Source organism: Aulonocara sp. 'chitande type north' Nkhata Bay, linkage group LG17 (assembly GCF_057382095.1).
Source record: "Aulonocara sp. 'chitande type north' Nkhata Bay isolate Kocher_YH1m ecotype deep benthic linkage group LG17, A_spYH_male_GT1.1, whole genome shotgun sequence".
Classification (NCBI taxonomy): domain Eukaryota; kingdom Metazoa; phylum Chordata; class Actinopteri; order Cichliformes; family Cichlidae; genus Aulonocara; species Aulonocara sp. 'chitande type north' Nkhata Bay.
This window is the reverse complement of record NC_141360.1, coordinates 19,665,514-19,680,336: the sequence shown is the minus strand read 5'-3', so window position 1 is coordinate 19,680,336 and position 14,823 is coordinate 19,665,514. Positions and strand designations below refer to the sequence as shown.

Here is a 14,823-nt window from a genome sequence, read left to right as displayed (position 1 = left end):
ACTGGTATTATATTCAAACACCACTCTGTGTAGCACGTCTCTGAACACTCAGTTTCATGTTTTTTTTCCCTCTTGGATCTTTCTGATGTCACACAAAGATATAACCCTAAGATGGTCATCTTGGGCACAGAAGCCCTGCCCACCTTCTGTGCTGTCTTATAGCTTATTTGAGACGAAGGAGCTGCTTGAGGCCCAGGATAAGATATGGCTTATTTTTAACTATGAATCATACAAAGCTGCTGTAAGAGAGTCTGAAAACAAACCCGTGGAGGAGGACATGAGCACCAAATGAAATCATATTTCATTCGGTGCACCTGTCTGTTTATGATCGCTGTATACCTGTGTGTGTGTGATGCACACGCGCTTATTATTCCCGTTATGAATCTGGATGTTTACATTGAGGAATCTGTGAGGAGCTGATGACACTGTGAGGCAGGCTGAGGACCCGCCAACAAGCTCATTTTTGTCTTTTTGCCAACATGTTAACGATGTTTTGGTCTTGAAGGAGACGGAGCAATAAAGGTTTTATATTTGAAGCGAGGAACCCTCCCCTCCAACCCTCGCCCACCCCTTTTTCAGTTACATGTAAAGGTCACCCAGCCGACGAGCGGTGCGACATCCGTCCTTTTCCAATTTTCAGCCTCTCTCTCTCGACATTAAAGGATTTCTGAATGAAGCGTGACTTCTCTCTCTCGCACTCTCTCCGTTTCTCCATCTCCACATCATGGGTTGCCATGGCGACTGAGCAGCATCGATGACGCCCCGTCTCTCCCCTCTATATTTACTCTGTTGCTGTAGCGACGACCCAGGCATGCACCAAAGAAGAAGAAGCAGCAGCACAGACTTCTGTGTTTATCTCTGTTACTGTTTGATTATTTTGTTGCATATTGTCCTTTTGGCCCCTCGTGGGGGGTTTTCTGCACTATTTATCCAAATTTATGTGGACCCATCCAGATTATGCAAGCGTGTCATTGCTATGAAAGATTCAGCTGTTTTGGTTTCACCAGATATTGAACCTGACTACATGGATGTGCTTTCTTTCATGACCCACACAGCTAAAGTGGAAACCCGGAGGGGTTCAAACTGTAAACAGCCAGCCCTCAGACCCGGAGTCACGCAGCTGTGCAGTGTTTACCATCAGCTGGTTGTTAATGGCGCTCTGAGTCCTTCATTCACACAGTGAGCGGATCTGTTTAGGTTCACCTCTGACTTTAGATGCTGCGATACAAAAACAATCAGACTGAAAATCTCCTGACACTCAGATGGAACTAAAACAGCAAAATATGGCAAGATCACTGCAACACTTCCATTTTTTCCTCATTTCAGCCATTTAACCTCTGACCCACTGAGGCATAGACCACCTTTTATCAGGGTACTCAAACTACTTACTTTAAATCTGTCACGGTCCTGGGTCTCCTGACCCAGCGTTTTTAGTTCTTTGTGATTTTTGTATTATTGTACTTGTGTGTGATTTATTCTATGGCTTCTAGTTTTGATCCCTTGCCCTTCATGTCTCTCTGTGTCCCCTCTGTTCTGTGTAATTGTGTGTCTTTGCATGTTTGAGTTTCTTGTTTTCTGTCACTCTGCATTGTGCATTATGTTCTCATGGTTGGTTTTTTGTTACTCTCTCTAGTCTAGTCTCTTGTGTTCCCAGCTGAGTATTTCCCTGTGTATTTTGGTTCTTAGACCTCTGCCTTATGGTTTGTCTCTGTATTTCTTAGTTGCTGTCTCCACTGTGTCAAGTTCGCGTCTCTGTGTGATACTTCCTGTTTTACTTTGATGGTCCGTGTCTCATGTGAATGCGTCCTGCTTTGCTTGTCTCGTCAGTCCTGATTTCTCCCAGCTGTGCCCTCCTTCTGTGTCTCATTCCCCTCGTTACTTCCCAGTGTATTTAAACCCTGTGTTTCTCTGAGTCAGTGTCGCGTCGTCCCTCTTGCTGTGTGGATCTCCCTGTGTGTCTCTCTGTGAGTTTTCCAAGTTCCCAGTTTAGATTAGTTTGTATGTTTTTTTCCCTGCCAGCAAATAAAGCTGAGTTTTGAGTTCACCTCCCTGAGTCTGTGAGTCCTGCACTTTGGGTCCAACTCCTGCCTGCCGCACAGCGATTCATGACAGTACGACGCGACCAGACATGGACCCAGCAGGCTCCTCCCGGGAAAGCGATTTGGCCCGCATCTTCAGCCTGTGGGAGCGAGTTTCCCATGCCTCGGACATTAAAGCAACGTCCATTGGGATAAACGCCATCGAGGCAATTCTCAAGGGGAATCCCCATCTTCGCGAGCTCTCAGGATTTTCGGGCCTACTGTCCAATCTGCAGAAAGCCAAGGAGACAGTACAAGCTCGCGAGCTCGTCATACCGCAACAGCGACCGCCACAATCGGGAAACGTTTCCACGCCGCTGCCACTGGACTCCTCTCCATCCACCCTCCACTCTGACTGTCACTCACCCGCTGCTTTTCTCGCAGCAATGTGGTCGGAGGATGAGGAGCCGGCCGTGATCTCTCCGTCGTTGCCAGTTTCCTCCATCACCGCACCTCCGGCTTCCCGAAGAAAACGGCATTCACGCCGCCGACACCCACCGCCACAGCCAGACCCCGAGACGTCTGAGTTGCCAGCTGTGGTGAGTGGAAGGGACAATCAAGAGTTTCCTGACTTTGGGACTGTTTATTCCGGGGCTGTGTTTTTTCACTTAGCTGCCCAGCCAGAAGCGCTAGCTCCATCTCCTGTGTCCCCGCTAGCACAGCCATTAACTCCACCACACGCTCCATTTTCACCTCTACCATCGCTTCAGTCATCAGTTCGGTCTGCCACTCAGTCGCCCTTAGTTCCGTCATCCACACTACCACCTGTTTCCCTTCCACCACCACCATCACTACACCCAGCCATTCAGGCTGCTACTCAGTCAGACATTCAACCCATAGCCCTGCCGTTAATATGCTCTATAGCTGAGCCACTAGCCGCCCGACCCGCAGCCACTTCAGCCACTCCTCCACCCGTCACACCTCCACTACAACCATCACTGCAATCCCCAGTGCAGTCTCCAGTGTCCCCAGTGCAGCCTCCTGCAGCCCTGCTTTCCCCAGCGCAGTCTCCAGTGTCCCCAGCGCAGTCTCCAGTGTCCCCAGCGCAGTCTCCAGTGTCCCCAGCGCAGTCTCCAGTGTCCCCAGTGCAGCATCCCTTAGCACAGTCATCCACTCAATCACCAGCTCCACTTTCCCCTCAACTATCACTACCACCTCTAGCTCAGTCTCCTGTGCACTCACCTCTGGTTCATTCTCCTGTGAAGTCATCAACTCCCCTGCCTACTCCGCTCTCACCACCTCCGTTACAACAGACATCAGTTCAGTCCCCTGTGCCAGTGCAGACGCCCTCAGTTCAGTCTCCCGTGCAGTTATCTACTTCACCACCATCAGTAGCTCAGCTCCCACTCTCACCCGTGTCGCCAGTAGCTCAGCTCCCACTCTCACCCGTGTCTCCAGTAGCTCAGCTCCCACTCTCACCCGTGTCTCCAGTAGCTCAGCTCCCACTCTCACCCGTGTCTCCAGTAGCTCAGTTAGCTGCCCAGCAGCCTCTCTCTGCTCAGTCTCCTGTGTCGCCAGTTTTGCTCATTCACTCCATGCAGAGAGGTAACTTGATTTCTACTCAGGGTACTTTTCATGGTTTAGCCGCCGTTGGCACAGTTGGCCACTCCAGGGCTTCCCCAGAGGCTAGGTCTCAGTCCCCAGCTGATTCTGGACCCCTGAAGTTTAAGCAGCCCCCTAAGAACTGCACCATGTTCGCATTGCCTGGGCAGAGTCAGTGCTCAGTGCAGCGCCAGTTGTCCTCATGTCCGCCAGAGGACTTCATGCCTGTTGGCTTTGTTTTAGCCTCCGCTGGAGGGTCCGAGGGGCCCGTCCAGCCGCCCGTCTCCGCTGGAGGGTCCGAGGGGCCCGTTCAGCCTCACGCCGCATCAGCTGGAGGGCCCGAGGAGCCTGTCCAGCCGCCACCTGCGACCGCCTCGTCGTCGCCTGGTCCGGCTGCATCTGCCTGTGCTTCTGCTACGCCTGGGCCAGCCTCTGCCTGTGCTTCTGCTACGCCTGGTCCAGCCTCAGCCTCTGCAGCTCCGCCTGGTCCAGCCTCCGAGTCTTCGTCCCCGTCTGGTCCGGCCTCCGAGTCTTCGTCCCCGTCTGGTCCGGCCTCCGAGTCTTCGTCCCCGTCTGGTCCGGCCTCCGAGTCTTCGTCCCCGTCTGGTCCGGCCCCCGCATCGCCACCGTCTGGTCCTGCCTCGTCTGGTCCTGCCTCGACTGGTCCTGTGCCCACCAGGCCATGGCCAGCACGCCTGAGACTGGGGGGCCGCCGCTGCCTTCCGCGCGGTCGGCCCCCTGAACTGCTCCGTCGTCTCCTTCGCCGCCGCCGCTGCCTTCCGCGCAGTCGGCCTCCTGAACTGCTCCGTCGTCTCCTTCGCCGCCGCCGTTGCCTTGCGCACGGCCGGCCTCCTGAACTGTTTCCACGTCGCCGCCGTTGCCTTGCGCACGGCCGGCCCCCTGAACTGCTCTGTGTTTGGGTTGTTTTCTTGGGCTCCGGTGTTTGCTGTGCTCTTCTTTTGTTTTCTGTTCCGAGCCCTCCGTCCTGGGCCCCCGCCGCCCGCCCTGGGTTGTTTTCTGTTTGGTTTTGTTTTTCTGTGTTTGGGCTGTCTGGAGCCAGCCCTTGAGGGGGGGGTACTGTCACGGTCCTGGGTCTCCTGACCCAGCGTTTTTAGTTCTTTGTGATTTTTGTATTATTGTACTTGTGTGTGATTTATTCTATGGCTTCTAGTTTTGATCCCTTGCCCTTCATGTCTCTCTGTGTCCCCTCTGTTCTGTGTAATTGTGTGTCTTTGCATGTTTGAGTTTCTTGTTTTCTGTCACTCTGCATTGTGCATTATGTTCTCATGGTTGGTTTTTTTGTTACTCTCTCTAGTCTAGTCTCTTGTGTTCCCAGCTGAGTATTTCCCTGTGTATTTTGGTTCTTAGACCTCTGCCTTATGGTTTGTCTCTGTATTTCTTAGTTGCTGTCTCCACTGTGTCAAGTTCGCGTCTCTGTGTGATACTTCCTGTTTTACTTTGATGGTCCGTGTCTCATGTGAATGCGTCCTGCTTTGCTTGTCTCGTCAGTCCTGATTTCTCCCATCTGTGCCCTCCTTCTGTGTCTCATTCCCCTCGTTACTTCCCAGTGTATTTAAACCCTGTGTTTCTCTGAGTCAGTGTCGCGTCGTCCCTCTTGCTGTGTGTCTCTCTGTGAGTTTTCCAAGTTCCCAGTTTAGATTAGTTTGTATGTTTTTTCCCTGCCAGCAAATAAAGCTGAGTTTTGAGTTCACCTCCCTGAGTCTGTGAGTCCTGCACTTTGGGTCCAACTCCTGCCTGCCGCACAGCGATTCATGACAAAATCTGCCCTAAATCTGCTGTTTCAGTGGTGACGTTCATATGAAACATGGCCAAAAATTTAAATAATGTGGCTACAGTTATACCCATTAGCTAAATGTTAAGTTTCACATCAAATTTCCAGTCTTGGGTCTGTATGATGTCACCAAGAGCAGATATCCCTAATATGGTGATTGCCTGATATGTTGTTGCTGCCATTAAAACTCAGACAGTTGTTTGTGTTCATCCGGAGGCGGCGTTCTCAGTGAACACAATCAGCTTTCCCGGATTATTGCATTTGCCTCAAGATATTACAACTTAGGGGTGTTCGTGCAGTACAAATACCACTGTAGAGTACTCAGAGTACTTCATTTCTGAGTAATTGGCAGCCTCACTGTTAATATTTTGTAGTTTGAGCTGCTGTAAATCTCCACATTTGGCAGCAGGAATTAAAGCTTTTCACTCTTCACTCATTGTGATGCTAAATGAAGGGTCAGTAATTAAGCTTGTAGTGAAATCTCTCACACCGTCGGTGAGGTGTATTGTACTAAAATAAATGATCTGTGAAAAGAGACTGGTAAATCAAATTTTAAGCACTCGTATGAGCTTGCGTGTTATTTCATGACACGATGATTATCGTCCATAATCATTCAGACATTTTGAATCCAACAGCCTTGGTTTTCAGGTCTGCCCCAATTCAGATGTGTAATAGCAACACTGATTCACAGTGCAAAGCTTATTAGTTTCATTTAAAGGCTGTAAAACTGGCCTTTAAAAGCCAGCCTTTAATACAAAGCTAGCACTGGCATCAGTCAAATATGAGACTTTGAGCCTGGAGATCTGGACAAACCAACGAATCCTGAAAAACACAAACAAACCGAAGAACAACTGTCCTGACTGCAAACTGTACAACTTTTTGACTGAAACCTGCTGTTTGGTCTCTGGGCTGTAGAAGAAGACCCAGTTCTAAACATTAGCAATAGCCCTCAACCAAGTGCACACAGTAAGTGAACAGGAAGTGATCTGAAAGTAGCAGCAATGCTTCCAAAGGTGAAGATGACGTTAAAGGTCGTGTGGGCAATCTGATCACAAACGTTCAAAAAGGCTGGCTGTTGATTTGTCTGATATAAGAGCTGGAACAGCTGATTTTTTAATAAACTATTTCATCCACAGAATGAGCTGTCATATGGGCTGAAAGGATTAATCAATGAATCAATTAGCTGACATTAAATGCTTCAAACTGGAGAATACAGCTTATCTGATGTGAGAGCTAATTTAAAAAGTAAATGAAGGAAATAAACAGGTTCAATAAAATCCTCTTTAGCGCTGAAACACGATGAGCGTCTCTGTTTTAATGACCAAACAGCGGATACAAAGTAGTTCGGACTATCAGGACAGCAGCTCAGCATCATCAGAGCCTAACTGATAAAGAAAAACATTATAAAAAACATGCCGCTCACGCCTTCACGTCACACCGTAAAACGAGGTGTCGTTACCTTTGGGTTGAGGACCAGCTGCTGCTCGTCAAAGTGCAGCAGAGCCACAGAGTTGGACTCGGAGTTGTTGACAAAGATCTGCAGGCAGGGGTAGAGCGACGTTCCCTTACAGTCTGCTCCACATGTGAACACGCACTCGAACATCTCTTCCGGACGCAACACCGACACCACCTGCAAGAGGGGGAGCACACGATTAGTGATGGATATGTTAGTGGACTGCGTCGATTCTGATAGCTGATTCGTTGAAAAATAACATCTTTTACTGGTAATTTTATTTGAAATATACATATTTGCTAATTGTCCAATTTTCTGTGAGGTAAATTTGAATGTTTTGTTTGGGTTTTTAACCGAAGGTTGGATTAAGGTAAAAATAACATGATTTGAATGTATCATGCTGATTTGAAGGCCTGGGAGGAAAAATGTGTTTAGGATGAGTTTTAAAAATGGACTGTTGAGGTGACTGTTTAACATGCAAAGACAGTTTATTCTATAACCTTTGGGCAGCGATAGAGAATCCTGTCCCCTCTGAGTTTCCACTTAGATTTCTGTATATGTAGCAGCAGTTGGTTAGATGACCTGAGAGCTCGGGGTAAATACCATTTAAGGATTTAAAAACAAATACAGGAACTCTGACTCAGTGGAGCTTATAGGACTTGATGGTGCAATCCTTTGAGTAATCAGCACTGCTTCCTGCCTGGGGTCCTTAGTGGGTGAGCAGTAACTGCTTCATTAGGGTCATCAGATGGGCATCTTCCATCCTCAGTATTTCATTGATTTTATTTCCACAATACCTCCAGAGGACTCAACATGACACCTGGCATCCTTTTTCTTGATCCACAACCAGTCACTACTTCGCTCAGTGCCCTCGCACTCCCATCCTCTTCAGGAGTTTTGGTCTTGACAATAAGCCCTCTACACTCAACCTCCACAGCAAGATTCTGCCTGAGCTGCTATTATGACAAGCTTTCCCATTCATATGACTCTTCAACTCCAGATTCCCAAAGTACCATTAGTTCCAAAATGTCTAATATCTTCTGCAAAGCTGATCGCAACATGAGGTCTGGCCTGAGATTAGTTATTGTTCCTATCAGAAAGACCAGTGTGATCAGGGTTGACCTGCATCTTCCAGGGTTATGCTTACTCTTGCCGATGACTTCACAAGAAGTTCTCCTGCTCTCATGAAGGGAATGAGGCTTGGTATTCAGACCACTGTAGGAGCGAGGGCATTGGCGTCAGTTTTCCTTCCTTATGAGATAATCACCATTTGTTGCAGGACCTGGTTGTGGAAGTTGTACATTTCTAGGTGTTGTGGCCTTGGGACAGGCTTTTTTTGCCTGAGAGTTGCTGGAGTTTGGCAGAGAGCATACATATGGTCGTCTCCACTTCACTAATGGACGTTTTGGGCTGTAGGGAGGATATTGTAGGTGACTCTGATTATAAAGCTGAGTCTGCTTCCTTCCATTTTCCAGAGATCCTTCCAGTTGAGCTTGTGATGTTTCAGTTTTTCCCAGCTGGTTCACTGGCCCAGCATCGGAGATGGACTTGTGCCACATTGCTCAACTTGTCCCAAATCCAAGTCCTGTCCTGTCCTGCTGAACGTGTCCAACTACATCTCCACGCTCGAGAGGAGACTGTGCTTTCTGCACAGCCTCTGACGGAGTCCACATCCTTGCAGTGGGAGCAGCAGCTCTCTTGAGGCTCAGTCAGCATCAGTTTTTAGTAAACACTTATATCTGTTGGAACTTTTGTTCATGCAGCTTTTAAAAATGTGTGGACACAGAGTACAGTCTAAATCTTTTATATGTCTGGATGTTAATGATGAGCGATGGCGGAAACTTGTCTACCGGCTCATTACTGGACTCAAACAACGACCTCGGGCATGAAAATAAATATCAATGTCCATGAGAAATAATCAGTCAGTCTTTGCAGATCTGATAAAAGTCAGACCGCTTCATCACTCAAGAGGTCACAAAGCTGCAATAATGTCGAACCATCGTGATTGATGTGTTATTAAGCAATGGATCAGTGAATGACAGAGCAGACGTGCTCTCTGCCACATGACTTTGGACTTCCAGTCTCCATAATGCATGAACATTATTCCAAAATGATGCAATAAGCTAAAAGCCAAATAAATCAGGCCGGTATGAATTCATCATCCACAGTAAACAGCTGGGAGTGCAGGCTGTGGCTGCCTGTAATTTATACCACGAGAAGTCCCAATGGCTTCAAAACGCTGTGCAAACACTTTTAACGATCCAGAGCGGAAAGTGATGCAGCACGAGCGAACCGAAACAGCTAAAGGTGGACGCTTTGTCCTGACCAGAGATGGGCAGTAACGCGTTACTTGTAACGCGTTACTGTAATCTGATTACTTTTTTCGAGTAACGAGTAAAGTAAGGGATTACTATTGCAAAAACGGTAATTAGATTACCGTTACTTTCCCGTAGGAACGCTGCGTTACTGCGTTACTAAGAATGTCTCACGACAGTGACGTAAGCGAGTGCGCCGTTAGTGACAACAGCTGTGTGCAGATCAACAATGGATCACATATCGATTGTGGGAGAGAGTATGAGCGTGCAGCGTGGAAGTACTGACCTTACTTTGAGTAGAAAATAGGTTTAAATGTTAAACTCATTTATTCAACTCAGAGAATGTTGCATATAATTAAATTTTTGCTTGATGCATAAAGTTAAAAGATTAAAACTGATAAAACAAGTTTAAAAAAAAGAGACTTTTCCATTTGATTACATTTTGTATGATGGATTATGTAGAAAAAGTAGAATTGGGCTGAAAGATCTATCTATATTTATCACCTGTTCAGGTTGTAAATCGTGTTTTTAAAAAGTAACTAAGTAACTAAGTAATTAATTACTTTTGAAAATAAGTAATCAGTAAAGTAACGGGATTACTTTTTGGGGGAAGTAATCAGTAATTAGTTACTGATTACTTTTTTCAAGTAACTTGACCAACACTGGTCCTGACAACAAAAATCTAAATAAATGACTAACTCAATCATTAAAGGCCTCAGGCTGCTTGAGCTGTGATTTCAAACAATATGTTTTAGTTTCTGTCAAAACTAATGGTCATGTTTTTTTCTTCTGCCATGTACAGCAAGAAGAGGAATGTTTGAACCCAACGAGAAGTTATTTAAAGGGTAATTTTGTATTCTGAGAGCAGCAGGAGCTCTAAATGGAAATATTGATTCATTCAATCTAATTTATCCATTTTAAAGACGGAGAATCCGTGACCAGGATATCTGAAGAAACACTGAGATTTACGAGTTGTTATTTGGGAAATTCAACGTACAAAACCTGCACAGCTGTCTTGATCTCATTCAGGCTTGTTGCCATTTTTCTGTCACTGGTTCTCTGGCTCCGAAGCAGGAGAATGCTGATTGGCTTTACCAACTGGGGAAACAGCTGCCAGTGAGCAGAACACCAGACCGACCTGCTGCATATGAATCGAAGAAAAAGTTTAAAAATGAAGCAACTGAGATGTCTGGAAGGAGATTCAGAGACACCGTCTGTGACCAAAAAAGATTCCCCTGAAAATAATAGATGGATTCGCAACATGAACAAAAAGCTGAAACTAGAAAAACTGATTGGCTGCTTGTGTTTTCTCAATATGTTTCTGATGGCAGTGGAGTTTGTTAAGACTGAAGGTAATAGACGGAAGTTTGTCTCCCTTTCAGTAAAAATATCTCACAAAGTAATTATACTGCCTTCTTCTCACAGCAATCATCCCTCTGATTGCACAGTGGTGGCCTCCTATTCAGCAACAAGACAATGCAAAATAGCTTTAGAAGTTACCAAGATGCAGCTGCAGGTAAATTAGTCAGTTGAAGCATCAGAAAAGCAACAAAATGATGACGAACTTGTCAAAATGTTGACTCATTCAAGCTTGTCGTTTCAAATTCCTACTGGGTGTCTTCCTCTAGATAAAGGCTTAAAAGAATATGAACTTGCCCTTCTTTCAAAAGATATTCTGTGAAGCTCAAAATACTGTAAAACAGCATAAAGCACTCCAAGTTCCACCTTGAGCCCGGCCAATTTATAAGCAGGACGATATTATTGGCTACCAGCCGAAATTTAAAAAGGGAAAATAAAACACCCTTCAAAAACATTATACGTATCGCTGTCTTTGTCCACCAGAGGGCACTTAGGAACTTCCCTGCTAATAACACGTGTTGGAACTTAAATAAATATGTACACATAACAAATATCAGAGAAGCCTGTTTATGTTTTGTGTGTCATAAAGAAAAAAACAATACCGGACAATATTTGAGAACATCGGAATTTTAAATCACTGAATATCTGTTTGATTAACCTGTAGTTCCATTCTAAAAGTTCCTCTGCATCTGAAAGTCTTACTCCCTGAGAAATGGGTTTGGTGAAGATAAACAATCTCAAGAAACGTCATATGGAACGAAGTTCCTCTCTAGAAATAAAAGTAGATTCTTAAATGATTGTTAATATAAGCTTTTGTCAATCTAGCGTTTAAGCTTGTGATTTGGCATTATATAAATAAAATTGAATTGAATTGAACTGAACTGAATAGTTAACAGCAAGAAAAAGACGATGAGCTTAGGGAAATGTTAAGGTCAGCCTTCTTTCTCTGAGTAAAAGCTTAACAAGGCTTTAATTTTGGCCGTGGTCCATCAATCTGGCAGGAAAAATAACCATCATCACTGCAAGGTCCATCCAAAAACATGGATTCCCACAATGGAAGGATTAAAGAATCTTACAGAACTTTGTTTGTAACTGGTTGGATCCACTAGAAACATCGACATCAAAACAACACAATGACAAGGTCAACATAACATTACTAGAAATGTAGGTTGCACCTTAAAATGTTCTAATTCTGCAGAGACAGTCACTGAAATTGAAGTTCAACTAAGGTTGAGTTATGCTTTTCTTTCTGTGTCTACACTGCATGAACTGCATGAGAAAACTGCAGATTTTACAAGTGGTATATTAGGGTTTTTTCTAGAACTCCTTCTACTACAAATTAGGAACTTTCCAAGCATAAAGCAGGAGTAAAACTTCAGCTGTGAAGGTTACCTTTGAAAAAAAGAAAGAAAGATCAGTTTAAGTGCAATATTTGGCTTTTCTAATGCATTAATACGTATTTTCTTTGTAAAAAACACAAATATAACAATGTCATTCTTTCTCAATATCCCATGTGTAGGACTTTCTCTGTGATCTTCTTGTAATTTATAGCTAAATACCAACTAATACCAAGTAGTTTTAGAGAGTTATGAGGATGGTTTCCAGGAAATGGAAGAGAAAATACCGAAAGTTAAAAATAATCCTCTGGGGGATAAAAAATGTCTGACTGCTGGGTATCCAGTTAGCATTTTCCAAATTTGAGGCTTAAACTAGAACTACAGCATGTTACCTGTGAGGTTAAAGTTAGCAAAACCTCAGACTAACATAGAATCTGGACTACAGATGTTAGACTCAGCTGTCAGAATGACTTTAATTTAGAAACAACAGCGAGGGCCGCGTTCACTGACAGACGACTGACAGTTTGTGTCAGATCACCTCGGTCAGACCGGCGGGATCCCCCTCACTGTCCATCAAAGTCTGATAACTGATCTGCATTAGAGTTTGCCCTCAGTTATTACTGGACACTTCTCGAGTGGCTGAAGGAGATTAGCACAGATAATCTGAGTCAAACTCACAGAAATCCTTCAATATTGATCTCAACACCAGGAATTCTTCGACATGGTGCTTCTCGTCAGTGTGTCAGTGCAACATATACTAGAGTAAATATGTCAGTGACTTTCTAGTAAACAATTTGGACTTTCCTAAAAACTGCAGCATAACAAAAGAGGCAAGTGGATCCTTTCACCTATAAGTAAAGCTGCAGCTTTGTCCAGTTAATGCATAGAATTTCAAAAAGCTGTGAATTCATTAAGTTCACATGATTAAAAACAGAAAAAATGCAAATACTGGACCCAGATCCACAGGAATCAACATTATTTTCCCTTAAATACTTTTTTTTGTCTGAATCAACATTAATACTTTATAAAATCTCCAATCATGCCGACGTGTCCCGATCCTGACTCCAAAATCTGGATATTGAGTATCGATGGAAATGTTTACTCCACCATCAGCAACGGGAGACCTAACAGAGAGTTGGCAGCCTGGAGGTGTTTCTCACTTTTATTGAACTCATGGTGACATACGTACAGTGGTGAGTTGGCTTAATGTGTCTACTCCACTCCGTGTGTGAGGAGAAACTAAGGAGACTGTAAATAAGTGCAAAAAGACTCCCACACTGAGCTGAAAGCAGACGAGTGCACATATGAAGAAAATAATGTCAGTATTATGTTAAAAACTGCATTTATTTTGGTCCTGACTTCACTTATTATTTTACTAACACTGAAGCACTCCTCTCTTTATCAACCACTAATACCACAGCTGATAATAACACACTTACACAGTCACATCACTAATTTAGGCTCCAGGTAAAGCCACCCTGCTGCCGCTGAGTGTTAGTAGCCTTATAGCAACACTACAGCAGACATATGTTTACTATTTTTCAGTACTTGTGATTGATGTACTTTTAATGTGTGTAATTAATCAGTTAAAGTCCTGGTTGTGTCAGCAGTTCCTGCGAAATGCTGAAATCCTTAACAGCTCTCAGTATCCTGCAGTAGGCTGCAAGTTATTTTTTTTTCTTTTTATAGAAGAACTATTAATAGGCTGTGTGCTAAAATAATATTTTAAAGTGAAGTACTATAGACAGTCAAAGCCTGCCCTAGAAATGTATTGTGTGATATCAAAAGTATTTAACTGCAGCGTGTACTGAGTGCAGTAGCAGTACTACAGTAAGTGTGGTAGCAGCAGTCCTCACTAAAACTACTTCCATATAAACACACCTCTGAAAACCAGCACAGCGTGAACCCCGACAACAAACGACAAGAAAAGTCGGGTTCAGTGTGTATTTTAACTAATACTACCACTAACCTGACTACTACTACTACATCTACTACACCTCCTTGTACGGCGGCGGCTCCGGCAGCAGCGGCGGTGGCAGCTCGGAGCTGGCAGCCGGGCTCACCGTGCAGTTGGCCGGCTTGCTCTGGAGGCTCTGCAGGGTCGGGCTGAGCCAGCAGAAGCCCAGGATGAAGAGGCTGAGGATCCCGCAGGCGATCAGGAACAAGCCCAGCCGGATGCTCTTGTCCTCGGCCTCGGAGTACTCGTACGACACCCGGATCTTCGCCATGGCAGCCCCGCGGAGACCTCCGCCGGCATGGAGAGGAGGAACGGAGGAGGAGGAGGAGGAGGATGGATGCACGGAGGATGAAGGAGGGGAAAGAAGAGGAGGAGGCGCTGCTCGCTGTGTGCTGAGAAACTGTTGAGTTTAAACGCGACCGCTTTCGTTCTGTAAGCGCTTCATCTGTCCTCCCTCCTCCCCCTCTGCCTCTTTTATCGCCCACCTCACCCCAGCCTGCCCTCCTTCTCACCCTTCACCTCCCACTCTCCTCACTCTTCTCATCTTCACTGCAAAAGCCCAAACAACCCTGGAGCTTTCTACGATAAAGGCTCAGCTCACCAAAATCACAACACACGCGCTCAGCGACGTGGCCAAAACTGTGTGGACACCTGTGTGGCCATCAGGTTAGACACTTCTGCACATAACTCTGTCAACAACAAGTCTGCTTTCAGCTGGTTTGGCGTCAGCAGCATGCACTGACGTCATAGCGAGTGATAACGTTATAAAGAGAAAGTAAAGACTGTATATAAACTATGGCCACTGTGTAGTTTTAATGTTAATGGAGCCAGATGTGACCACAGGGAAGAGGTCCAATCAGACCCAGACACCCACACTTCCCCCTCCAGCTCCTCAGAGAGGTCACAGGTCAGCTGAGAGTCTTTCCAGGGTGTCCTGTGTCAAACCAATCCTGGTGAAGCACCTCAGCTGTCTCGTCTTGAGGTGGAGAA

At 45.4% G+C, this 14,823-nt stretch overlaps 1 protein-coding gene and 1 long non-coding RNA gene across 3 annotated transcripts in view; one reads left to right on the top strand and one right to left on the bottom strand.

Annotated features, from left to right (window-relative positions):
- LOC147309978 (calcium-activated potassium channel subunit beta-4-like) overlaps nt 1-14,298 on the bottom strand; it is a 39,441-nt gene extending 25,143 nt beyond the window's left edge. Inside the window, exons 1-2 of one of the 2 annotated variants that reach the window (XM_086270446.1) lie at nt 13,874-14,298; nt 6,872-7,042 (exon numbers count right to left, since the gene is read on the bottom strand). In XM_086270446.1, the coding sequence (XP_086126572.1) occupies nt 6,872-7,042; nt 13,874-14,104 (402 nt within the window). In that variant the 5' untranslated portion in view covers nt 14,105-14,298. The remainder of the gene's footprint in view (nt 1-6,871; nt 7,043-13,873) is intronic. The other variant, XM_086270447.1, reaches the window with a different exon arrangement.
- LOC147309979 (uncharacterized) lies at nt 7,032-10,227 on the top strand. The gene is made up of 3 exons (XR_015125907.1): nt 7,032-7,136; nt 9,983-10,025; nt 10,104-10,227. It is a non-coding gene; the product is annotated as an uncharacterized LOC147309979 (long non-coding RNA).
- Nucleotides 14,299-14,823: the final 525 nt, after the last annotated feature.